General features: G+C 44.2%; 1 protein-coding gene across 1 annotated transcript in view; it reads right to left on the reverse strand.

The window, feature by feature from the left end:
• Positions 1-1,040: 1,040 nt before the first annotated feature.
• LOC126320799 (esterase FE4-like) overlaps positions 1,041-25,909 on the reverse strand; it is a 77,986-nt gene continuing 53,117 nt past the window's right edge. Inside the window, exons 9-11 of the mRNA XM_049994123.1 lie at positions 25,394-25,526; positions 1,923-2,040; positions 1,041-1,691 (exon numbers count right to left, since the gene is read on the reverse strand). Of these exons, the coding sequence (XP_049850080.1) occupies positions 1,538-1,691; positions 1,923-2,040; positions 25,394-25,526 (405 nt within the window). The 3' untranslated portion in view covers positions 1,041-1,537. The remainder of the gene's footprint in view (positions 1,692-1,922; positions 2,041-25,393; positions 25,527-25,909) is intronic.

The raw sequence follows: 25,909 nt of genomic DNA on the forward strand, positions 1-25,909 counted from the left end.
TTTGTTGAATATTACTCTCATTTTTGATCGTTGTAAGTGTACAAAAGTGTATATTTTAATACAGTTCGCTGCTATGAGGTTTCCCTGACTCCTTCCCTCCTATCATCAATACGGCAAAGAAACAATTAATTAAGAAAAAAATATCCACACTTAGTTCGTCTGTTTTCAACGCTGGTAAAGCGTCATCAACAGTCAAAAGATAACGGCCCTGCTATTGAACAAGGACCTGCTTTGGCCACTGTCAGACTATTATTTACTTGTTTATGCAGACTTTGGGTTTTAGTGCTGGTTGTGAATCTGTCGTATTACTGTGCTTGTTTGCGACAACCCCACAAGCGCCCCACACTGCTATTCGGTAGTTGTTCAAAATGTTCAAATGTGTGTGAAATCATATAGGACATAACTGCTAAGGTCATCAGTCCCTAAGCTTACACACTACTTAACCTAAATTATCCTAAGGACAAACACACACACCCATACCCAAAGGAGGACTCGAACCTCCGCGCGGACCAGCCGCACAGTCCATAATGAACGTCGCAGCCAAATGACAGGTATAGGGTCATAGGTGAAGTAGCAATCCTGTATGAAAAACAGCATGATATGGCACAGTCTATCTATACAATACTGTAACTACATAATTTAAGTTATCACCTATCTATGCCCTGGTTCGTCAATTCGTACTTGAATGTCCGTGTTCATGGCTACGTCATAGGAGGCTAGCATCAGTACGATGACAGCTTATGAGAGTTACTAATAAAACGAAATACAACAAAAATAATCTGTCAAAGGCCTTATCACACTTTTTTGTATCATGAAGGTCTCACTGTTTCGAATTTGCTATCCAGAAATTGAGTATTTCCTCTCCTACAAAATTTTTTATTACTCTTATTGGTGCCTTGTATGTATGTCTTTCATAAAATATGGATCGTAATGTTTGTGCCCTACAACTGTACAAATAGTATATTTTCTGTGAAATAGCATGACTACAGTAATCTGTAGGATGACAATTATCCATGCACCATCAAATGATTGCAGCAGAATTGTTTGGTTTCATATACTTTTGTTCATAAATTACATGTAAATAGTTATTTTCAGATAACTATACATTAAAGTTTTCAAAATAAACTGAGCTCAAATAACTGTTGTTTCGCTATAATTCGACAGGCAAAAGCAAAACGAGGAGGTTAACAAAATTCATATCCATAAGGTATTCCAGAGCATATTAATTTCATATTTCTTACAGAGACGAAAGCACAATACACGGTACAATTTTAAAAAAAAGAGGCTCACAGTATAATCATTATCTCCTTGAGAATGCTTGTTAACAAAGGGTAAGCTACAACACTTACAAATATTAGCAGTTTTATACAACTTCTATGTCTCTGAGGACTACAATATCAACACAGTAAATCAGTTCACCTATCCGTTATCATACGTAATACTGTACTGAAACTGCTGCTCTTGGAATTTTCATTTAAGCAACTTCCATCTCGTACCAAATCGTTAAATGTGGTCATTAGTGACACATATAAGGTATTTAAGGCAACAGCTTGTGCCAAAAGGTCATGTAGGGTTCGAACAAATTAGTTTTGAGGGTAAGAGGTTCATTTATCTCCAGATAGTAAGGTGAAGATTCATCGTACTCCTTCCACGTCTCTGTCAGTATGGAGGTCTGTTCCGGCGTTGGATTGCTGAAACAGTAACAATCATATGAGTTATTCACAAGGCTGTGTTTAATTCACAACACACTAATGGAATCATCACATACATCTACATCATTTCCAGTATGAAAAGTATGACAACTCATGGATGAGTAAATTATATGGACGTGTTGTCATACAATTAGCTTATCAGACATTTCATTTTCTTTATAACAACAGCCTATTAAAAATATCTGAACCTTTAGCAAGAAGATCACTTACTCATATTTAGCGAAGTTAGTCCACATTGTTGTCATCTGAGCTTGGATTACACCTCCATCCGAATCAGGATCCAGATCTGTTGCATGCATGTATTTCACATCATCGTTGTGAGCTGCACCTGAAAGTAAATGAAAGGCAAGTAAACAAATATAGTACAGGCTTGGTACAGAAGCATATTCATTATGAATTCTTATAGTCTAGTATAAGAGTTATATTGTTTTCAGCTACGCAGAAGAAACAACATTTATGAAGTACTGGTATTTATAAGTAATAACGTTTTCTTATAGTTCATTAATGAATGCAGTGAAGACTGCAACACCGAGAAGGTTTCATGTGATTGACATAAACTGTATGCCACATAATAAGCACATGGAAATATATAATTTAAATCATTAAGACTAAAAAGTCGAAACTATGAAAATTCGGTGCAGTGGGAAGCCTCCGTGTAGTGCAGCAGAGATTCTAATCGTCATGGCATGGATTTAGAGAAATGCCTGAAAACCTGAAAATGCTTTTTGGGATCTTCTTCCATTCACTTTGTATGCAAAACCACGCAGAATCAATCGCCAGTCATTGACAAACATGATGTCGACCAGCTGTGTTACTGTCGTGTTCGACAGCCTACCTGTCAGGCGAACTTGCAGTACGGAGAAGTAGTGACTGGCACACATTATTCTCCGAAAAGGGATTACACAATTCTGGCCACATACGACGCTGCGTTAAGGATGGTCAGTAATTATCCTGTGCTCCAAATCCTTGCTGATGAAATGGATCCTGTTTACTCTCGATACGTATGGGTCACATCACATGTGTATGCGATGTTCGTCTGAAGTTATGTTTGCATTTAACAGAGTCTTTCCTGCATGATGATCGTATGCAATAGTATTTAATCTGTTGGACATTCGTATTAATAATTATATGGTCCTTCATTTGCACATGTATGCTTGTTATTAATTTATTGTCGTATATATTGACTGGTTGCGCGATAAACGGTGCGATGTAGCTCAATGTGGTGAGCACCACCTGTGGTGCGCGCGGTGCAGCACATTTCTACATCTACATCCATACTCCGCAAACCAACTGACGGTGTGTGGCGGAGGGTAAACTGAATACCTCTATCGGTTCTCCCTTCTATTCTAGTCTCGTATTGTTCGTGGAAATAAAGATTGTTCATATGCCTCTGTGTGGGCTCTAATCTCTCTGATTTTATCCTCATGGTCTCTTCGCGAGATATAGGAAGGAGGGAGCAATATATTGCTTGACTCCTGGGTGAAGGTATGTTCTCTAAACTTCAACAAAAGCCCCCACCGAGATACTGAGCGTCTCTCTTGCAGAGTCTTCCACTGGAGTTTATCTATCATATCCGTAACGCTTTCGCGATTACTAAATGATCCAGTAACGAAACGCGCTGCTCTCCGTTGGTACTTCTCTATCTCTTCTATCAACCCTATCTGGTACAAATCCCACACCGGAGAGCAATATTCAAGCAGTTGGCGAACAAGTGTTCTGTAAACTACTTCCTTTTTTTTCGGACTGCATTTCCTTAGGATTCCTCCAATGAATCTCAGTCTGGCGTCTGCTTTACCGACAATTAATTTTACATGGCCATTTCATTTTAAATTACTCCTAATGCCTACTCCTAGATAATTTATGGAATTAACTGCTTCCAGTTGCTCACCTCCTCTATTGTAGCTAAATGATAAAGTATCTTTCTTTCTATGTATTCTCAGCACATTACACTTGTCTACATTGAGATTCAATTGCCATTCTTTGCACCATGCGTCAATTCGTTGCCGATCCTCCTGCATTTCAGGACAATTTTCCATCGTTACAACCTTTCGATACACTACAGCATCACTCGCAAAAAGCCTCAGCGAACTTCCGATGTTACCCACAAGGTCATTTATATATATTGTGAGTAGCAACGGTCCTACGACACTCCCCTGCGGCACACCAGAAGTCACTCTTACTTCGGAAGACTTCTCTCCATTGAGAATGACATGCTGCGTTCTGTTATCTAGGAAATCTTGAATCCAATCACACAGCTGGTCTGATAGTCCATATGCTCTTACTTTGTCCATTAAACGACTGTGGGGAACTGTACCAAACGCCTTGCGGAAGTCAAGAAACACGGCATCTACCTGGGAAGCCGCGTCTATGGCCCTCTGAGTCTCGTGGACGAATAACGCGAGCTGGGTTTCACACGATCGTCTTTTTCGAAACCCATACTGATTCCTACAGAGTAGATTTCTAGTCTCCAGAAAAGTCATTATACTCGAACATAATACGTGTTCCAAAATTCTACAACTGATTGACGTTAGAGACATAGGTCTTTAGTTCTGCACATCTGTTCGACGTCCCTTCTTGAAAACGGGAACGACCTGTGCCCTTTTCCAATCTTTTGGAACCCTATGCTCTTCTAGAGACCTACGGTACATCGCTGCAAGAAGGGGGGAAAGTTCCTTCGCGTACTCTGTGTAAAATCGAACTGGTATTCCATCAGGACCAGCGGCCTTTCCTCTTTTGAGCGATTTTAATTGTTTTTCTATCCCTCTGTCATCTATTTTGATATCTACCATTTTGTCATCTGTGCGACAATCTATAAAAGGAACTACAGTGCAGTCTTCCTCTGTGAAACAGATTTCGAAAAAGACATTTATTATTTCGGCCTATAGTCTGTCATCCTCTGTTTCAGTACCATTTTGGTCACAGAGTGTCTGGACATTTTGTTTTGATCCACCTACTACCTTGACATCAGACCAAAATTTCTTAGGATTTTCTGCCAAATCAATACATAGAACTTTACTTCCGAATTTGTTGAACGCCTCTCGCATTTGACGACCGTGCGCCCAGTATTACAGAAGTAGTGGCGGAGAACATACAGTGCCATATGTAATTTTACTTATGTTCGAAACAGGCTTATGTCTGTTGAAGTTATTTTACTGGTCTTGACGCAGCCGCTGGGCTAAGACATTTTTCATTGATTAGTATTTATGTAAGTAATATGTTATCGGCTGCGTAATTTTGAAGTTTATGTGTAGATTGTATCACTGGTTTAGATGTTATTTTGATCATTTTTAGGACTTCTCAAGAAGGCTGTATTATTGTAGCAGAAACCATGGTCAAGGTTGAAAATAAACATAATTTAGTGCAACTGTGGGCTGTTTTCCATTCGAGACAATTTCGTAACTGTTGTTGTTGTCGTTGCCATGATGAAAATAAGGTTTCCATTTCTCCGTCACCTAATCAAGGTATTATTATAGGGCTTTGTAGCCATACACTTATAGCACTTCGTTCTTCATTCACGCTTGTCTGACTACACTCAAAACGTCATCGTCACCTAACCACTGTGTCATATGAGATGCTCTATAGCCCTACACTAAGAACAGCTTCCTACGAAGTGCTGCGGAGTTGTTGCCTTACAGATGAAGAAAACGAATTACCGCTCAATACCGCACTTCATCAACTGGCTGCGATTTTTTGTTTTGGCTCCTCTGCTGGCTGCTGCGAGGCTGTGCGCGGGGATTTTAATGTGTGCCAGGACTGCAGGTATACAGGGTGTCCATAATTAGTAGTCCAGCTTCAAAACGCTGTAGAAAGAGCACTATATCTCAGAATGACGTCAAATTTGTGTAATATGTTCTTCACGCACTGTAAAAAGTTATAGGACAAAAAAAAGTAAAATTTACCCACAGTCGCTTCGAAAGCGCCTTTACACATGTCAGATAAAATGCAATACGACGGCTATGGTTTGAGTTGCACGTTGTACCGTCTGTACTACTCAATGAGCGTCACTACAAACACGGTATTTAACGATTGTCCCACTGATAGTTAGATAAGCCCACCCACCAAGGCAAGTTCGTACCACGTTCGATAGGAACAAAAATCAGTTTTTAAATGTCCTGAGGCCAAAAACCAGTTACAAAGCAAAGTGAATGATTTTCATTGTCCTGGGACCAAAAACCGCTTACAAAGCAACAATGCAATCAACTTTTAATTTCATATTACGGGCGCAAGACATGTTCAATGCGCTATCCACCGTCTCCTCTTACAAGTTGAAATCGAGAAACAGCATGATCTACAATGGTCCGGAGTGTCTCGGGGCTCTCGTTCAGCATGCGCTGCACAATTCGTGCCTTAAGTTCAGCTACGTTCGTTATTCGATCACTGAACATATCTTTCAGATAACCCCGCAACCAGAGGTCACACGGATTAAGATCAGTTCATCTCGACGGCCAGGCTGTAGGGAAATGACGGCTGATAATTCGAGCATTTGCGAAATGCCTGCGAATGCTGCTTGTCTGGCGTGAGGTCGGTCGCTCGACGGCGCGTTCGGCGCGGGCCCGCCCGTAGCCGGCGCGCCGTAACGCACGGAGGCTCGCACTGGGGCGTATCGCTTCCAGACGGGCGTGCCGCGGCACTCCTCACAGGGGAAGTGATGTGTCTCTTACAACCTCTCCTTCCCAAGTGGCTCTTTCCGCCTTCCCGTGGTGCCAGACGTTAAGCTCGGCATTTTGCCGTGCGACAAAAGGGAGAGCTGCGACCCAACCCGATGCGAAAGCGAAGGGTGCGTGGCACAGGGGGAGCTGTGTCGAGGGACGAGGGACGAACATCTGTCCCTTTCTGTTCGCAGGGCCCAGACCAGCAGGAGCTCTGCATGCCGGCGACTTCGTTTGTCGGCGTGGGATCGCGGCGCGAGTCGGCAAGGGTGCTTCGCCGCGCCCCTGGGTAACCGGGGCGTGTTCTGCCAAACCCAGGAGGTGGTGACATCGCCTGGGCCAGGTTAACTGGGTCCAGACCGCCGAACGTCTGGGGGACCGGCCCGCCACCTGAGTAGGAGTGGGTCCTTGGCCGTAAGGTGGAAACTCGGGCTAGTAGGCGGCGAAGGGCGAGAGGTGCATCCGCCTCTCCGGAGTGCGGGGTGCAATTGCCGAGGAGCGTCGCGTGAAATCGCCGATGACGAAGCCATCGATGGGGACCAGTGCGCTGGCAACGGCGTGCTGAACCCGGCAGTTCGATAGGGCCCTTGACCTTGGGGCGAGGTCGGTGGGCGAGCTGCAAGAAGTCCCCCCCCATGCCAGAGGAGCCGGTCCGGGGCAAGAGACGGGCTCCCACTTTCTTCTTTATCACTCGTTAATCATGGCTACAACTATAACGAGTGATTCGAGTGCGCTTTCGAGGGCTTCCGCTGTGCCTGATCCCTCTCCACAAGACGAGGTGGGGCAGGCAGATGTTGATACTGAAACCGTCGCACAGAGGCATAACAGAATCGCCCTGTTGATTGACCAGAACGTGAAAAATGGCAAGATCAGTCAGGCTGCCTTGACCATTATTAAGAATGAACTTTCGGCCTGGGCTATTGCCCATGCAAAATTAGAAGGCCGTTTAGAAGAACTAGAAAAAGAAAACAGCAGGCTGCGAAAACAACCAGCCAAATCCTGGGCGGCAGTGGCTGCGCAAGCGCCCATTAAGCCAACTACCACAAAAGATACAATCGACAGGGTAGCAAAGAGACAAGACACGGCAGTTTTTCTTCGGACGCTGCCAGGACAGGACACAAGTGTAAAAAAGCTACAAGAACTTTTAACTACCACAATAGATCCTGTAAAGGACAAAATAAGAATTAAGAAAGTTAAACCCAGCAAGAACTCTGTAATAGTAGAAGTAGCCTCAGAAGAAGATAAGGAAAAACTACTAAAAAACCAAAAACTGAATGCAGTAATGAAATGTGAACCTCCACGGAAAAGGAATCCTTTGGTGATATTATATGACGTGCCAACTATAATGACTAACGACGAGTTAAGTGAGACAATAAGGGGACAAAATTTTGAAAGCATGAACGCGGAAGAATTCAATAATAAATTCAAACTCAAATTCAAAACAGGACCCCGTGATCGGGACGTTGTCCATCACGTGGCCGAGGTAAATCCACAAATGTGGAAGCAAATTACTGGAATGGGCAGACTATATGTTGGGTTTCATGCAATTAATGTAAGGGATTACATCGTGGTACCTCGTTGCCACAATTGTGGGGACTTGGACCACATTCTCAGGCACTGCACCAGGGGGTCGGCGTGCTCCAAGTGCGGTGACAATGGACACGTACGTAAAGACTGCAAGGCTGCCAGTGTTTGTATTCCCTGTAAGAGCAGAGGGAAAAAACCATGTGGAGCTACAGGACGGAGTTGCCCTACATACAGGATGTTAGAACAACGCCTAATATCCAGAATTGATTATGGTTGAGTCTGACACAACATACAGGATGCCAAAGCGAAAATCCCCGAGCAAGAGAAGGAGGGATGCTATGAGGGCTCACAAATTCAGGGAATTTCTGAGATCGCTATCGAGCTCAGAAGTCGAAACAGCAGACACTGCTGTCCAGACAGAGGTATTCATGGTAGATAAAGGACAGCAAACAGAATTTCCCATGCCACTCATGGCTCCCTCCCCTCGAAGCCGGGGATCTGAGCCGAAAACAGACCATCCACGGCAAGGGCATCCTGTGGTAGCGGCAACCCTCAAGGAGAAAATTGAAAAACCATCCATACAGGAAAATATAGTCACAAGTTCGAGTGTGGGTTGCACCTCTGATACATCAATTGTCAGGCTTCCGCCTGTCGATCCGGTGAGGGTGTACCCAAACTTCGAATTTACGATGCAGCTGGCAAGACTGGAGCAGCCGGCAACCCTGACCACTGCCTTGAGACATGTGGTCCGAATTGGACATGAGAACGGCAGAAAGGTAACCTTCTCGGTGATGGAGGCTGTAGATAGAATACAGCTAAAGTCGGTGAATCTCCCCACGGACTTCGGAGCCCTGCGTGACCTGCTAAAGAAACTGTTTGAAAGACGAGGAGAAAAATTTGATTTAGAGGATATATACGTCCAGTCAGTGCTGGCAAACGGAAGAATAACTTTCGATCCGAACAAGACCTGGCCATATGACCGTGTACACACATATTATCCATGACGACTAGGACATCTGTCGGCCAACTAAATACGCACAACAGTCGACTTGTGATGCAGGAACTCCGTAGGGAAGTGGAGGAGAGGAGACTGGATGTACTCTGTTTGCAGGAGCCTTACTCTCTGGCTGGCAAAATTGCTTTTGTGGCCACTACATGGCAAGTCATCAGCTGTGGGGATGCCCCCAAAGCAGCTGTGGTAATCACCAACAAAAAACTGCAGGCAACCTTACTTTCGCAGTACTCAAACAGTCACTGCAACGTCATAGAACTGCAATCTCCAGCAGGCACTATAACACTCATTAACATGTATTTTCAATATGGAGATGATATCGACATACATCTAGACCACCTAACAAGAGTGGCTATGGCGTTGCAGGGACGAAGAGTTGTCATAACTGCGGATATAAATGCGAAGTCCCCCCTATGGTACAGTGGCACAAGGGACGAAAATGGTGGAAAGGTGGAAGAAGTGATTATGTCGTTGCAGCTTGTGGTGGCAAACAAACCGGGAAACTCTCCCACCTATGCGGCGGGAGGGGGGCAAGGCACGAACATCGACGTGACCTTGGTCACGCCAAATGCGGCAAACCTAATACAGAACTGGAAGGTGATAGACAGTGCCACCACAAGCGATCACAACCTTATCACTTTTACCTTAGGGAGCAGGGAGTGCCACTGGGCCATGGGGTGGGAGGTGCAGTTGAACTTCAGGAAAGCCAACTGGGAACGCTTAGCCAGAGAGTGTGACATTCCTCCGTTACCGGATGGTGACAGACAAATTGACATCGACAACAGAGCTGAGGAACTGGTGTGTGCAGTGACTAGAGCGATGAAGGCGGCCGTGCCAACTAGGAGGAGGGCCATGGCGGCCTCGCCGACACCATGGTCTCCTGAGCTGCAGGAGCTGCGTCAGACTGTCAGAAGGCTGCGAAGGCACTACCAGCGCAGTGTCGTCTGGTGGGAGAAGCAGAGATGGTTACTGCTATACCGGGAGGCAAAGGAAACATTTCAAAAAGAATTAAAAGCGGTCCGAGTTAGAAGCTGGGAGACATTCGTGACCAATCAGCTGGCCTTGGATCCATGGGGGATGCCGTATAAACTAGTAAGAGAAAAGATCCGCTCCCCTATGATGCTGTCCACAGTCAGGCATGGGGATGGGATGACGGACTCATGGCAGGAGACTGCTGAGGTCCTACTCCGATCCCTGTTGCCTGACGACGACAGAACAGAGGATACTGAGGAACAGCGACGGTTGCGAGATTTAGATCTGGGCGACTATACAAATGATGAGGCAGTCCTCCCCTTCTCGGAGGAAGAGGTCGCTGCCCTCATAAAGACAATAAAGAGAGGGAAAGCCCCTGGGCCAGACGGCATTGTGGCGGAGGTGGTGCAGTTCTTGGCCCCACAACTGGTCGCTCCTTTGACCCAGCTGTACAACGAGTGCCTTCGGCAAGGTAAATTCCCGAGGATCTGGAAGGCAGCAAACGTTGTAATCATTAAAAAAGGCCCCGATAAAGATCCAGCTGAGGCAAAGTCTTACAGACCCATCTGCCTTCTGGATGTGCTCGGGAAAATCCTTGAAAAGCTGCTTGCTGATAGGCTGACTGCCCACCGAGTGCTGCACGGGATGAGCGACAGACAGTTTGGCTTCAGGCCTGGGCGTTCCGCATCTGATGCGATCGCCCTGGCGGCCGAGGTCTGTGGTTCGGCCCCGTGCAAGTACATCGTCGGCATCATGGTGGACATTAGTGGCGCCTTTGACAACCTGTGGTGGCCTTCGCTCTTCTCCTGCTTGCGGGAGAAAGAGTGCCCAGGGCCGCTATACGGTTGCCTTAGGAGCTATTGTGTAGATCGGGAGGTCTGGCTATCATCCCCTAGCGGGAGGATTGGAAAACCCATAACAAAGGGATGTCCCCAGGGTTCCGTCTTAGGTCCCCTATTTTGGGATATCCACATGGAGCCACTCTTAAATGCATTGCAACAAAATGAAGATGTGCTAGAGGTGATAGCCTACGCTGATGACCTCCTTCTACTGGTTGGCGGCCGAAGTCGCGAGGACATTGAACCAAAAATAGATAGAGCCATGACGCAACTACTATCATGGTGCCGTAATACCAAGATGACCATCTCACCGACTAAATCAACCTATCTATTACTAAAGGGACAGTTAATAAGAAACCCGACTGTAAGAATTGAGGGCACACCAGTACTCCGACGACGAGAGGGACGTTACTTAGGGATCATCATCGATGAAAGGTGGAACTTCGGAAAGCACATTGAAACCGTGACACAAAGAGCTCTGCAAATTCTCAATAACCTTATCACCATAGGTCATAAAAGATTTCATCTTCCCCCTCACCTTATCAAATTGTATCATAACAGCATACTAACATCAATAGTGGGTTACGGCGCGGGAGTCTGGGCACACAGGCTCACGAGGGTTGTGCCCGCCATGTCGGTGAGAAGGGTTCAAAGGAACATGATATTAAGATCTGTGGGGGCATACAGAACATCTCCGGGAGGGGCCCTACTAGTAATAATGGGGCTTTGTCCTCTGGATATCAAACTCAGGGAACAGGGTGCTTGGTATTGGGCAAAGAAAGGGGACATAGAAAAAGTAGAAGACATCTTGGGAGTTAGGGTTAGGGATAAGGGCGAGATACGGAAGAGGGGTGAAGAGCTATGGCAAGAAGTTTGGGAGGCAGAGGAATCCGGCAGAAGAACTTTCAGCTTCCTGCCGAATGTGAGGGAAAGAATGAGCATGGGTTATTTTGAACCAACTAGGGGTTTGTTCCACTTTCTCACTGGACATGGGCCTTACCCGACGTATCTATGTCGGTTTGGGAAGAGGGCAACGCCTGCGTGTGACTGTGGTGCATCGGAGGGAACTCCCGACCATGTGGTCTACGAGTGCCCCCTTTTCGATGATGTAGCAACTACACTTAGACAGCAACTACCCAACTATGACACGTATATGTTATTAAGACAAGAAGAGACCTTTCGACTGCTAAATCAGTTGGCAAATGAGGTATCACGAAAGGTCCTAACTCAATATCTGAGAGAGCTTTAAGACTTAAAAATTAACATACTAGGTCAATGCCCCAATCCCGTACCGCCTGTGCGTGGACTGGTCGACTGGTAAAGTTGGAATCCGCCACGCGCAGGATAGGGGGAGAGGGGCGACCATACCGGATTTGACAACGCACCGATTCTGACTTAGAATAGTTCATTAGGTTAGGAAATTAGAATAGGAATTAAAATAGAAACCTGCAGCGAATAAAAGTATTGGCCTGCCCTGTGCCAGGGCGCGTTCACCGGGGTTAGCTCGGTGAGCAAGGCACACAAGTAGGATTGTATATTTATTGGCATATTTGTAACGCTGCAGGCAGTAGAGACTAGTGTAAGTAGTAATTAAGTAGTAATACTAGGAGTAGCAGATTTGTTAATTAGTAGGTCTGCCCATTCAACTAACACACTGTCTGTAGATTATAATTAGAAATGTATAAGCTGTACCTAAGTAATGTATTATATCATGACCCACTAATTAATAAGGTGGTGGGTTTTATTGTATAAAAATATTTTTTGTAAGAAATAAAGATTTTTTTTTTTTTAAAAAAAAAAATGCCTGCTGCTTCACTGGCTGTGTAGTGCCCGGACGATCGCCATCTTGCATACAAAGAATCCGACCCTAACATCCATGCAGTTGAAGGGTTGGAATGGCGTGTGTACAAAACAGTTTCACAGCGTTTTACCACTGACGGTACGGGTAAGAGAACCCGCAGGACTCATCTCCTTGAGAAAAAGAAAGGCTCGGCGATAAACGATGCCATCAGAACGCAAAACACAGTCCCCTCTGGAGAAGAAATCGTACCGGCTGATGTGCGTGCGAATTTTCCGTTGCCCGTATTCTGCAGTTCTGCGTATTGACAGGATCTTGGAGATGGAAATGGTCTGTTCACAGAATGTTTCATGGGCTTTCATTGTACACTTTCATGTGAGAAAGAAATTCCAGAGCGAACGTGTGCCGCACTGGCACGAAAGGAGGGAATAACTCCTGAACATAGGTGATTTTGTATGGATGAAAATACGGGATATTTCGCAGTATTTTATGCTTGCAGACAATTCTGAAGTTCTGGCAATTCCTCTTTCACTGCATATTTTCTCACCACCTCTCGACCCCTCTCACAGTGCTGTGGCCACATCCACGACAGACGTCGGATCAGCTGCTTTCCTCCCTCTGTCTCATTGTACTTTAAAAAAAACTGTCTTTTCTTTATCTTTTTCTCGAGACCCATAGTAGACGTCGGACTGGTGCCTTCTTTAATAACCCTGAGCGTCCGGCACTTCAGCAGGACTAGTGCACAATCACCGTTCTTGGATAAGAACTTTAGCAGCAGCGCGCGATTGTTCATGGAGACGGTCATGTCACTCATCTCGGACGCAAAGTGATGGGCAGACGGATGTGACGCGTCTATTTGTGTGCGTATGCTGAATCTTGCAGTGTCACCTATTCATCAAATTTTCGTTTTTCTTTTTTTGTTCCATTACGATCCCCTCTGCGTCAATACGAGTAATGAGCTGTTCGAACTTTACTTCATTCTGGACTGTGGTTCTCTTTTACAGCGTTTTTAAAGTGGAACTTTAATTATTAACACCCCGTATTCCTGAAAACAAACACAAAATTCATTACGTAATTTTATTTTTGATGTTGTAATCGAAAGTTTATGACTACACCTCGTAGTTCAAAGTGGGACCTGCCGGAATTACGATTACTCGTGTGTTGCATACGTAGATGTCTGCGAGTTTTTGACGACATAAATCGACAGAATTGTATGTATGTCAGCCGACCAGATTGGGAGAGATGCCATTGAGCTCTCGACGGAGACATCAGTACATCAATTGCAGCATAAGAGGTTGTGTCGGGGTGCCAAATATGTAATATCCATTACGGCAGTGCAGACCATATCTACATTCACATCTACACTCGGCAAACCACTGGGAAGTTCATGTCGGAGTGTGCTTCCCTTTGAACAACATACTGGTTTTCTTCCTGTTCAGTTCGCGCTGGACCGCGGGAATAACGACTGTTTAAATGTACATGTGCATGCTGTTATTAATCTACTCTTGCCTTCATCTTCCGCTGTGTCCGAGCGGTTCTAGGCGCTTCAGTCAGCAACCGCGCTGCTGCTATGGCCGCAGGTTTGAATCCTGCCTCGGGCATGGATGTATGTCATGTCCTTAGGTTATTTAGGTTTGAGTAGTTCTAAGTCTAGGGGACTGATGACGTCAGATGTTAAGTTCCATAGTGTTTAGATCCATTTGAACCACTTTCTACTCTTACCTTCGCTTCCCCTATCGGAGTGACATGAAAGAGAATGCAGTAATTTCATCATTACTCACGTATTGTTGAACTAAACTCCTTAGGAATAGATTTCGGAAGGCGTAACGATACCGGACTACCGCCGTGTCATTCTCAGCCGACAGGAATCACTGGAAGTGGATGTGCACGGGAATATTTTCAGCACACCGCTATCCTGGTCGTTGTCAGTTTTCGTGACCAAAGCCGTTACTTCTCAGTCAAGCAGCTCTTAAATCGACATCAAAAGGGCAGAGTGCACCCCGCTTTGCAACAGCGATCGACAGACCTGGGGAGTCACCCTTTCAAGTGCTAGCCATGCCCGACAGCGCGTAACTGCGGTGACAGGACGGGAACCTATGTTATGATAGCGAGAAGGCCGTTGTCACTCACGTATTACTGGTTCCTCGAATTTCCTGTATAGTTGGCGTCTTTCTTCAAGCACATGTCAATTTTGATTGCTCAGCTTTCCAACGACATCCTCTCAAGGCTCCGAACAAACTTGCGACTACTTGTTCCGCACGTACTTGAGTCGTCCTCTAGGAGAGTTTAAATGACTGTATTGTAAGAAATTTTCTTTGAAGAATAATTGCATTTCACCAGTAACCTAACGATAAAATCTGCCACTGGCACTGCCTAAGGCTGAGTGCATGTTGTCATTCGATTCCCTGTCCTCAGCAATAGTTATACCACGGTATTTCAACGCTTAGTCTAATGACTATTAGGACTCTTTGATATCTTAGTAACGGGATAGTACTTTTCTGCGTACAAGTTTTATTTCTTTACATTGGAAGCAAGTGACCTTCTTTGTATTGTTCTAAAATCTTGTAACTGGATTTTGTGCAGCTATTTCAGACAGCACTTCATTTTAGATAACTGCATCGTCTGCGAAAAGTCTGAATTTATTTGTAAGATTGTGTGGCAGATGCTTAATACGCATTTCAAACAGGTAACCAATTCATATTACTATAGTTGGTGGTGACTTCAATTTACTCTCGAAATCTTGGCGAAAATACAAGTTTATCAAGTCGGTAGTAGGAATGAAACGTTATCCGGAAACGTAATGAATGTTTTCTCAGAAAACTATTTTGTACGATAACTCCAGGAGCTCAGTCGAAGAGTACATGATTGCGAAAACGTACTTGACTTCTTTGCAACAAATAATTCTGAGCAATGTGGGAGCATCATCAGGTGTAGAGGGATTAGTGACACCAAGGGTGCTGTAGCAAGACTAAATACCGTTGCATCAAAGCCCAAATAATCGCAAAACACTTCTGCTTAAAACAGCAGCTAAAAATTTGCTTGACACCTTTCTAAGAGGCAGGCTCCACAATTTTCAGGCCGACTTTGTAAAGTATAGACCAAACGTCATTTAAATTCAAAGAAATAGTATCGACGGCAACTAAGATATATATAACAAACTACTACAATGGTGCTGACCCGCCATAGTACACAAAACATGTCAGAATACAGGTGCAGACAGAACGAAACAAGCACGCCAAATTCAAAAGGATGCAAAATTACAAGACATGCCGTCTTATACAGTATCTCGTGACTTAGCGCGAACTTCAGTGCGAGATGTTTTTACTAGTTTCCACAAAGAACCTCTGTCTCGAAACCTGGCAGAAAATCTGAAGGGATACTCGTCATATGCAAAATAATCCACTTGGAAAACGTAGTCAATACCTTCATTGTCCGATAACAATGGCGATGTTATCGACGCAATCAGTGACACTAAATCAGAGATATTAAACACAGATTTCCTTAATTCCTTCACCAAAGAAGACGACGCACATTTTCTTGAATTCGAACCAAGAACAACTGCCAGCATGACGACTTAGAAGCAGATATCTTCGGCGTAGAGAAGCAGCTTAAACCACTTGATAAGGGCACGTCCTCCGGTCCACACTGTATACCCGTCAGGTTCTTTCAGTGTGTTTTGATATAATAGCTCCACATTTAGCAATCATATACAACTGCTCACTCAAATCCGTAGCTACAGAGTCACAACAATATTTAAGAAAAGAAACAAAAATAATTACTTACGAATTAAGGACTCCTATAGCTGAAGTAGATTTACAGCAGGATTTGAAACTTATACTGTGGTCGAACATTGTGGGTTACCTCGAAGAAAACGATTTACTGACGAACAGTCAACACGGAATCAGAAAATATCGTTTTCGTAAAACACAACCAGCTCTTTATTCTCACGAAGTAATGAGTGCTATCGACAGGGGATGCGATATTGATGCCCTACTTTTAGATTTACGGAAGGCTTTTTAGACATCGTTTCTGACAAGCGACTTCTAATCAAATTGCTTTTCTGTGGAATATAGCCTCATTCTTGCCACCGGGTTCGTGATTTATTGTCAGGAAGTTGACAATCTGTAGTAACTGACGGAATGTCATCGAGTAAAACAGGTCTTGTGGTAGCGTTCGATCTTCCCGCGCTCGGGGTCGCGGGTTCGATTTCCGGCGGGGTCAGGGATTTTCCCTGCCTCGAGATGACTGGCTGTTGTTGTGTCGTCTTCATCATCATCATTCATCCCCATTACGCTCGGAGGAAGGCAATGGCAAACCTCTTCCGCTAGGACCCTGCCTAGTCGGATGTGCGGGTCTCTCGCATCGTCCCCCTACGCTCCTCGGAGTGTGGGACTCATCATCATCATCATCATCATCATCATCATCATCACCTTCATCATCAATATCTGGCGTTCCCCTATTAAGTGATATAGGCCCTCTTCTGTTCATAATCTACATACACGATATAGCACGGAAATGAAATACTCTATTTATTCAACGAAAGAACGTCAAGTGTATGTTCTGAAGTAATGTCAGCACCGATGGAAAAGATTTTCAAAAAGTGAACTAAGAGAAAGACCGGGAAGTCTGCGAATTCGATCTTTATGTCCACTATAGATCTGATCTGTTAATAAAACAACGCTTCTCCAGGAGCTAAGCAATGTATTTACTGGGATTCTTCGGTACTTATAATGTGTTATATCTATGTTATTGTTGATAGATTGCATCTCTGACACTTCTCGCAGATGATGCAGTTGCTTGGAGAGGTTGCGAAAGGCAGAGAGGCGTTCCACTGGTTAGGGTTTGGTAAGAAATCTGAGCAGCTATCTTAAATATTTTGCAGATGATGCTGTCATTTACCGTCTCATAAACTTATCAGATGATCAAATAAAATTACAAAACTCTTTAGACAAGGTATCTCTATGATGCGGAAAGTGGCAGTTGACTCTATATAACGAAACGTGTGGAGTCATTCACTGGAGTTTAAAAGGAATCCGCTAAATTTTGGTTACAGATGAAACCACACAAATCTAAAGACTGCAATTAAACTAAATACTTAGTGATTACAATTACGAATATATAAACTGAAACGATCGTATAGATAACGTTGTGTGGAAGCAAACCAAACGTCGTGTTTCACCGACAGACCACACAAAAAGTTTAAGAAGTTTACTATACAGACTATGCTGTTTTGGCGCATTGCTGTGGCATCCACATCAGGTAGGATTGACGGAGGACTCTGAGAAAGTTCAAAGAAGGGCAGCTCTCTTTGTATTATCGCTATGTATGGGATAGAGTGACACGGATATGATACGCGAATAGAGGTGGCATTCATTAAAGCAAAGACGATCAAAATTAAATAATAGGCATCAAAGTTTTCACGGAAAATTAAAGTCTTCGTTTTTCCCAAGCGCTTTTCGAGAGTGGAATAGTAGAGAAATAGCATTAAGGTCGATCGGTCGACCCTCTGCCAGGCACTTACCTGTATATTACAGAGTAAACAGGTACATGTGGATGTAATTGAGGTGAATGGTAATGTTCTCAACACACACTCACGGGACACACATGATACTGTTTTTACATCTCTCGATGACCGTCTGTCTAAGATAACCTAATGCATTCTACAAAGAAATCATCAGTAGAGCCACAACTTTAGTCTGGTACTCCATATAATCGAACTGTAAGCTACTGTGTGATTCTTAGTCAAATGCTTTTCAGCTTCCAAAAGATACTACAAGTACCCGATTTCCATCATCCATTCCTTTCAGGACGTAATGTGAGAATGTGCGAGTTGCGTTTCATACGAGCGTTGTTTTCGGTATTCATTATGGTTATCGTGACCATCCCACGGTGCGGTTACAGAGGGAAGTGGTACTGTCGTAAGACTCTGTTTATGGAGCGCTGTGGTTCATGTGGCCGTCGGACCATAAAGTTTTCGGTTCTCGTCTTTTCTCTTAATCGTTTAATGTGATTTCCGGCTTATGGCCAATTTCCTTTCCCGTCCATCCTTTGTCACAACTGTTTCTGTGTCTTTAATGAAGTCGCCGCCGAGAAGTAAAACTGTAATTATATTTCCTTTCTTATTGCAGTCGCTTTACTTTGCTGTTTAAGACACTGTTCCCTCTTCCTCCCTCTGGTCTCACACACAGTATCACTATCGTAGCAGAATACCCGTACACTCTGAAATGTAACTTTGTAATGGAACCCTTTCTGGGAATTATTCACTGTACTCTATTATGACTCATTCACATGCTGATAATATGTTATTTGGCGTCGACAGTGGTTACTGGCTAGTGCTTTTCCATTACTACTTTGCTTAAATGCTTTCTACTGGCCAAATGTGAAACATACGGATTACACAATAAAGGGCACAGCTTGATGTATGAATGCATCAGCCTTCTATAACCGTCAACATTCATCGCTAGTGCACTGTCTACACTTCTTTCCAATCTAAAATATTTATTCAGGTCTTTTGGGACTTACTTTCAAAACTTTTTTACATTACAAGAAGTTCACACACTAATAACTCAGATAAAAAATTTAAAAAATTTACGCGGTAGGTGTATGTATTCCGCTGCACGAAACTACCAGTTGCGAACTGCCGGGTCTTCTGTCCTATTGCTGTTTCTGGATACAGTATTCACCACATGTCTGAGAGTAGGATAGCAGTGAATAAACGAAATCTACAATGACATGTCATGCAAGTTAAGTTCTCGAATTTGAAACTTGGAACAGATTCGTTTGAACACGGAAGTGAACGTACGTTAGCCAACAGCGATGAACTGTCAGGGTTGGTTGAGTGTTGTGGAACTTTCGACAGCTTGGCGAAATTGGATGTCTATGTTTGAAAATTCGTCTATTGTCACGAAACGTAAGATGCCGTGGGAGTTGTGATTTTTGCCTCCAATATCCCAAACGTTTCCATTTTTAAAGCTGAACAAAAACTGAATTTCTAAGAATCAAATACAGTATTGTAAAAAGTATACAGATGTAACTTTGTCGTTGCTCTGTATACAGGATGTGTCATGCAGTACACGCAGCTGCCTTCTTGGGCAGTAACACCGTCTTCAATGAAATTGGGCACTAAGTCTAACTGAGCCTGGTTGACAGATACTGCTCAGCTCATTGCCACAGTTCATCATTACAGTGGCTTGGCGTTCTCTCGGAACGATGACCAGACATTTCAATGGCTGAGAGTTCTGAAGAATGTGCTACTCGGAGCAACAGTCTAACAGCCTCTGAAATGGTGCAGATCAAGACGACCAGGCCAACGTTTGGTCTTGGATTACTTCTGGAAAGATAACGTTATTGTGACCTCGAAGATAAGACACTGCAAACAGCCGTAACAGGTGAGAAATCTTCCTGATGCTTTCCGAATATTGTCTACTCGAATACATGTGAGCCTTCTCTGTACCCAATGACACACCAAACCGCTGAGCCAACAGTTGGGCCTGTATTTTGACGACGACGTATATAATATGGTGACGTTCATTCTCATTGGAGTCCACGCATGTAGAGACGTCGATGATGACTACAAGATCTTCATCATAAGACAACGTTATGAGACACTTGCCACCCTCTGCTGCCACGTCAAGGGAACCCGAGACGATGATCACCGTGCTAATGGTCCATGTCTCTCCAGACGTCGCTAAAATGTTCAAATGTTTAACTGCTAAGGTCATCAGTCCCTATGCTTACAAACTGCTTAACGTAAATTATCCCAAGGACAAACACACACACCCATGCACGAGGGAGGACTAGAACCTCCGCCGGGACCAGACGCACAGTCCATGACTGCAGCGCCTTAGACCGCTTGGCTAATACCGCGCGGTTCCAGACGTCGCTGTGAATGTCGGTGGTTGGGGAAAAAAGTCTGAAACGGTATCACACAGGGTTCATTTTGGGCCCAATACTATCCTTATACACACTATTTGATCAAAAGTTTCCGGACACCCCAGAAAACTTACGTTTTTCACATATTAGCTACATTTACTGCCACCTCCAGCGAGGTACTCACTATTACCGACCTCATTAGTCATTAGACATCGTGAGAGAGAAGAATGAGGAGCACCACGGAACTCACGGACTCCGAACGTGGTTGGGTGGTTGGGTGTCACTAGCGACATACTTCTGTACACGAGGTTTCCACACTCCTAAACATCCCTAGGCCCACTGTTTCTGTTGTGATAGCGAGGTGGAGACGAAAGGGGCACGCCCAGCTCAAAAGCGTATAAGCCGACGTCGTCTGTTGACTGACAGAGACCGACGACAGTTCAAGAGGATCGTAATGTGTAATAGGCAGACATCTATCCAGACCGTCACACAGGAATGCCAAACTGCATCGGGATCCTCTGCAAGTACTATGACAGTTACGTGGGAGGTGACAAAACTTGGATTTCATGGTCGAGCGGCTCCTCATAAGCCACACTTCACTGCAACAAATGACTAACGACGTCTCGCTTCGTGTAAGGAGAGTAAACATTGGACGATTGAACAGTGGAAAACTGTTGTGTGGAGTGACTCATCATGGTACACAATGGCGATCCGATGGCAGGGTGTGTGTATTGTGAGTGCCCGGTGAACGTAATCTGACAACGTGTGTACTGCCAACAGTAAAATCCGGAGGCAGTGGTGTTATGGCGTGATCGTGTTTTTCATGGAGAGGGCTTGCACCCTTGTTCTTTTGCGGGGTACTATCAGAACACAGGCCTACATTGATGTTTTAAGCACCTTCTTGCTTCCCACTGTTGAAGAGCAATTGGGGGATGGCGATTGCGTCTCAACACGATCGAGCACCTGTTCATAATTCACGGGCTGTAGCGGAGTCGTTACACGACAATAACATCCCTCTAATGGCCTGGCATGCACAGAGTCCTGACCTGAATCCTATAGAACACCCTTCGGGTATTTTGGAACGCCAGCATGCTGCCAGGCCTCACCGACCGACATCGATACCTCTCCTTAGTGCATAACTCCGTGCACAATGGGCTGCCATTCCTCAAGAAACCTTCCAGCTCCTGACTTGATGTATGTCTTAGAGAGTGGAAGCTGTCATCAAGGATAAGGTTGGGCCCACACCAAACTGAATTCCAGCATTACCGATGGAGGGGGCCACGAACGACATTTTCAGCCAGGTGTCCTTATGCTTTTGATCAAATAGTGTATGTGAATGACCTTCCACTTAACATTCAACAAGCGAAGTGGGTAATTTTTGAAGTCGATTCTAGTATTACAACAAATCTTATTAGAGAGAAAGCAACACAAGAATTGGTAAATGTATTCCAAGGAATTAATCAATGGTTCTTTGAAAATGGACTCTCCCTAAAATTTGAAAAAAAGAAACAGCACACACACACTCACTTCGTTCAGATCCGAACAACAAATTTTTAGTGTAGATATTAATGGAACTTGAAATGGAAGAAGTATATTATTGAGCTTCTCAAATAGTCAGGTTCAACTCCTTTGGCTCTTTGTATAATTAGTAACTAGGAAATAAACGTATCAACCTCCAACATATTTTATTAATTTCCTCTTAGTAATGTATTCTGGGACAACCAATAACTTTGAAAGAAAGTGTCGGTTGCACAAAAGCGAGCTGTAAGAATTACATGTGGTGTTTACCCACGGACGTCGCATAGTATCTCTTCAAGGACCTTTACATTTTATCTGCACCATCACAACACATATTTATACGGTAATGAAATTAGTCGTAAATAATCCATCACTATTTGACAAGAACGATGTCCATACCTACAACACTAGAAGCAAAAATGAACTTCTTTACTCATTTTTAAACTGTCAATGGCTCAGCAAATGGTTGTTATCTATGCAGAAACAGAAATTTTTGGTCGTTTGACCAATAACGTAAATTGCCTGAGATGTAGCGAAGCAAGTTTTAAAACTCATTTAAAATCATTTCTGTTGGATAACTCCTTCTATTACAACGACGAAATTCAATTTAAAAACCTGCAGACAATTAAAAAACGTTATGTGGAATCATATGAGCACAACTATAAATGACTGTGTGTTAATTTATGTTAACGCTAATCATTTATATATATCTCGTAAGTTGATAGGTTCCACATCATTTAGATAAAAAAATCGTTAAAATGGCCTACGGAACTTGTAAATAACAAACTAACTGAGAAATGTATGCCAGCCCGAGTGCTAGCCTCGGGTGCCCTTAGAATTTTGAATGTTTTTCAGTTTGGTCCACCTTATCCTAACGATTCTCTATTCGCATAAGATAGTCTCATAAAGAATGAGCCTTAAAAATCGATTTCTGAACGGGATGCCCACTGCTTAATCTTTCCTTAAATAAAGAATGCAAGTGGCGTCATTCCAGTCTACTTCGTGTAGTTGTGTTGAAATATTAATTATGTACATATCGATGCATACTAGCCAGAACATTATGACGACCTACATAGTACCCGGTAAGTCCACCTTTGGCATGACAGGGGCGACCCGTCGTGGCATGAAACTATGGGGACCTTGGTAGGTAGGTGGAGAGAGTTGGCACCATATATGCACGCACGAGTTAGCTAATTCCCGTAAATTCTGGAGAAGGGGACGGGGGGGGGGGGGGGGGGGGGTGAGCTCTGACGCAAAGTTCAATCACACCACAGATGTGTTCGATCGGGTTGAGATTTGGCGGAGAGGACACCTATCACAAGTCGCCACTGTGTTCCCCGAACCACTCCATCGTACTTCTGGCCTTGTGACATGCCGCATTACCTTAATGAAACATGCCACTGCCGTCGGGAAACATGACCATCATGAAGGGGAGTACGTGGTCTGCAATCAGTGTACGATACTCCTTGGTCGTCATGGTGCCTTGCAAGAGCTCCACTGTACCAATGGATGCCCATCTGAATGTTCCCCAGAGCATAATGGAGCCGCCGCCAGCTTGTTTCCATCCCGCACTACAAGTGTCAAGGAGCGGTTCCCCTGGAAGACTACGGATTAGCGTACTCCCACTGACATGACAAAAAAAAAGTATCGGGATTCACCAGATAATGCAACGCTCTGCTACTGCGTCAACGTCCAGTGCCGATGGTCACGTGTCCATTTCAGTCGCAATCTTAACATTGGCACATGCGTGGGTCGTCTGCCGTGAGGGCCCGCCATTAGGAGTGTTCGGTGCACAGTGTGTTCAGACACACTTGTAGTCGGCCCAGAATTAAAGTCTGATGTTAGATCCATCACAATTCGCCTCTTGTTTTAAAACGACCTGCTGCGTTCTAGATGGGCAATGATGTTTTCAGAATCAATGCTAGGTCCTAAGGAGATCTGATTCGGTGCACTTTAGTTAACAGTATTCTATGTGCGAAGTGCATTCAAGTTCTAAGGCCTCCGATTTTTTTTCTAATTAACTACTCACCCAAAATCTATGAAGCTGGCGTTACTTCTCGACGTAATCGCCCTGCAGACGTACACATTTTTCACAACGCTGACGCCATGATTCTATGGCAGCGCCGAAGGCTTCTTTAGGAGTCTGTTTTGACAACTGGAAAATAGCTGAGGCCATAGCAGCACGGCTGATGAATCTGCGGCCACGGAGAGTGTCTTTCATTGTTGGAAAAAGCCACTAGGAGCCAGGTCAGGTGAGTAGGGAGCATGAGGATCACTTCAAAGTTGTTATCACGAACTAACTGTTGCGTAACGTTAGCTCGATGTGGGGGTGCGTTGTCTTGGTGAAACAGCACACGCGCAGCTCTTCCCGGACGTTTTTATTGCAGTGCAGGAAGGAATTTGTTCTTCAAAACATTTTCGTAGGATGCACCTGTTACCGTAGTGCCCTTTGGAACGCAATGGGTAAGAATTGCGCCCTCCCTGTCCCAGAACATGGACACCATCATTTTTCAGCACTGGCGGTTACCCGAAATTTTTTTGGTGGCGGTGAATCTGTGTGCTTCCATTGAGCAGACTGGCGCTTTGTTTCTGGATTGAAAAATGGCATCCACGTCTCATCCATTGTCACAACCGACGAAAAGAAAGTCCCATTTATGCTGTCGTTGGGCGTCAAAATTGCTTGGCAACATGCCACACGGGCAGATGTGGTCGTCTGTCAGCATTTGTGGCACCCACCTGGTTGACACTTTTCGCATTTTCAGGTCGTCATGTAGGATTGTGTGGACAGAACCCACAGAAATGCCACTCTGGAGGCGATCTGTTCAACAGTCATTCGGCGACCCCCGAAACAATTCTCTCCACTTTCTCGATCATGTCGTCAGACCGGCTTGTGCGAGCCCGAGGTTGTTTCGGTTTGTTGTAACACGATGTTCTGCCTTCATTAAACTGTCGCACCCTCCAACGCACTTTCGACACACCCATAACTCCATCACCACATGTCTCCTTCAACTGTCGATGAATTTCAATTGGTTTCACACCACGCAAATTCAGAAAACGAATGATTGCACGCTGGTCAAGTAAGGAAAACGTCGCCATTTTAAGTATTTAAAACAGTTCTCATTCTCGCCGCTGGCGGTAAAATTTCATCTGCCGTACGGTGCTGCTATCTCTGGGACGTATTGACAATGAACACGGCCTCATTTTAAAACAATGCGCATGTTTCTATCTCTTTCCAGTCCGGAGGAAAAAAAAGAACGAAGGCCTTAGAACTTGAATGCACCTCGTATGTTGTAATGTCTTCCGCGATTAAGCGGCAGGTCATCTACAGAATTTTTTCTTATTGAATAAAAGTAATACGAAATATGTTTTAATTATCTTGGAAGTAAGTTACATTTGTGTAATAAAATATATATATTGTCTTGATAATTGACGAATATCGTACAATAGGTAGCAAGGAAAACTTATAATACTACTGTAATGTGTTTTAATCCTACCTGGACCACGAGGAAAAGTACTGCGAGCACCAACGAACGAGAACTGGTAGTAGTAGACAGGCTGCGAGGAATAGCGAGCCATGCTTCTGACGGCAGCGTCCACTCCTTCCACAAAATGGCGGTGTGTTTCCAACTGTAAAATGCAATATGTGCATCATGAAAAACTGCAGTAGTTCAGGAACGTGAAATCTGCATAAAACATTAATATTCCACTGTAGTGCCTCCATTAATGTATTACACACATTGGATCACAAATTTGAATAAATGGTAAGCCGAGATCAAGGCAGTAATAACAAGGCATGTGACTGATCCACGGAAAGAGTGTGAACAGTCGCGAAGCTCATTACAGTATTGTAACGGGCGTCATCGTCGCACACCGTGTCAGAAGTTCAAAGTGTGTTTGCACATGCTTCCGCAGTTTGTAGAAGCAGATGTCAGTGTTTCATTATGATCTGGGGTACTTTGAAGTATCCGTTGGTTAATGTAATGCATAAATCGTATAAAATAACCCTCTAT

Source organism: Schistocerca gregaria, chromosome 2 (assembly GCF_023897955.1).
Source record: "Schistocerca gregaria isolate iqSchGreg1 chromosome 2, iqSchGreg1.2, whole genome shotgun sequence".
Taxonomy (NCBI): Eukaryota; Metazoa; Arthropoda; class Insecta; order Orthoptera; family Acrididae; genus Schistocerca; species Schistocerca gregaria.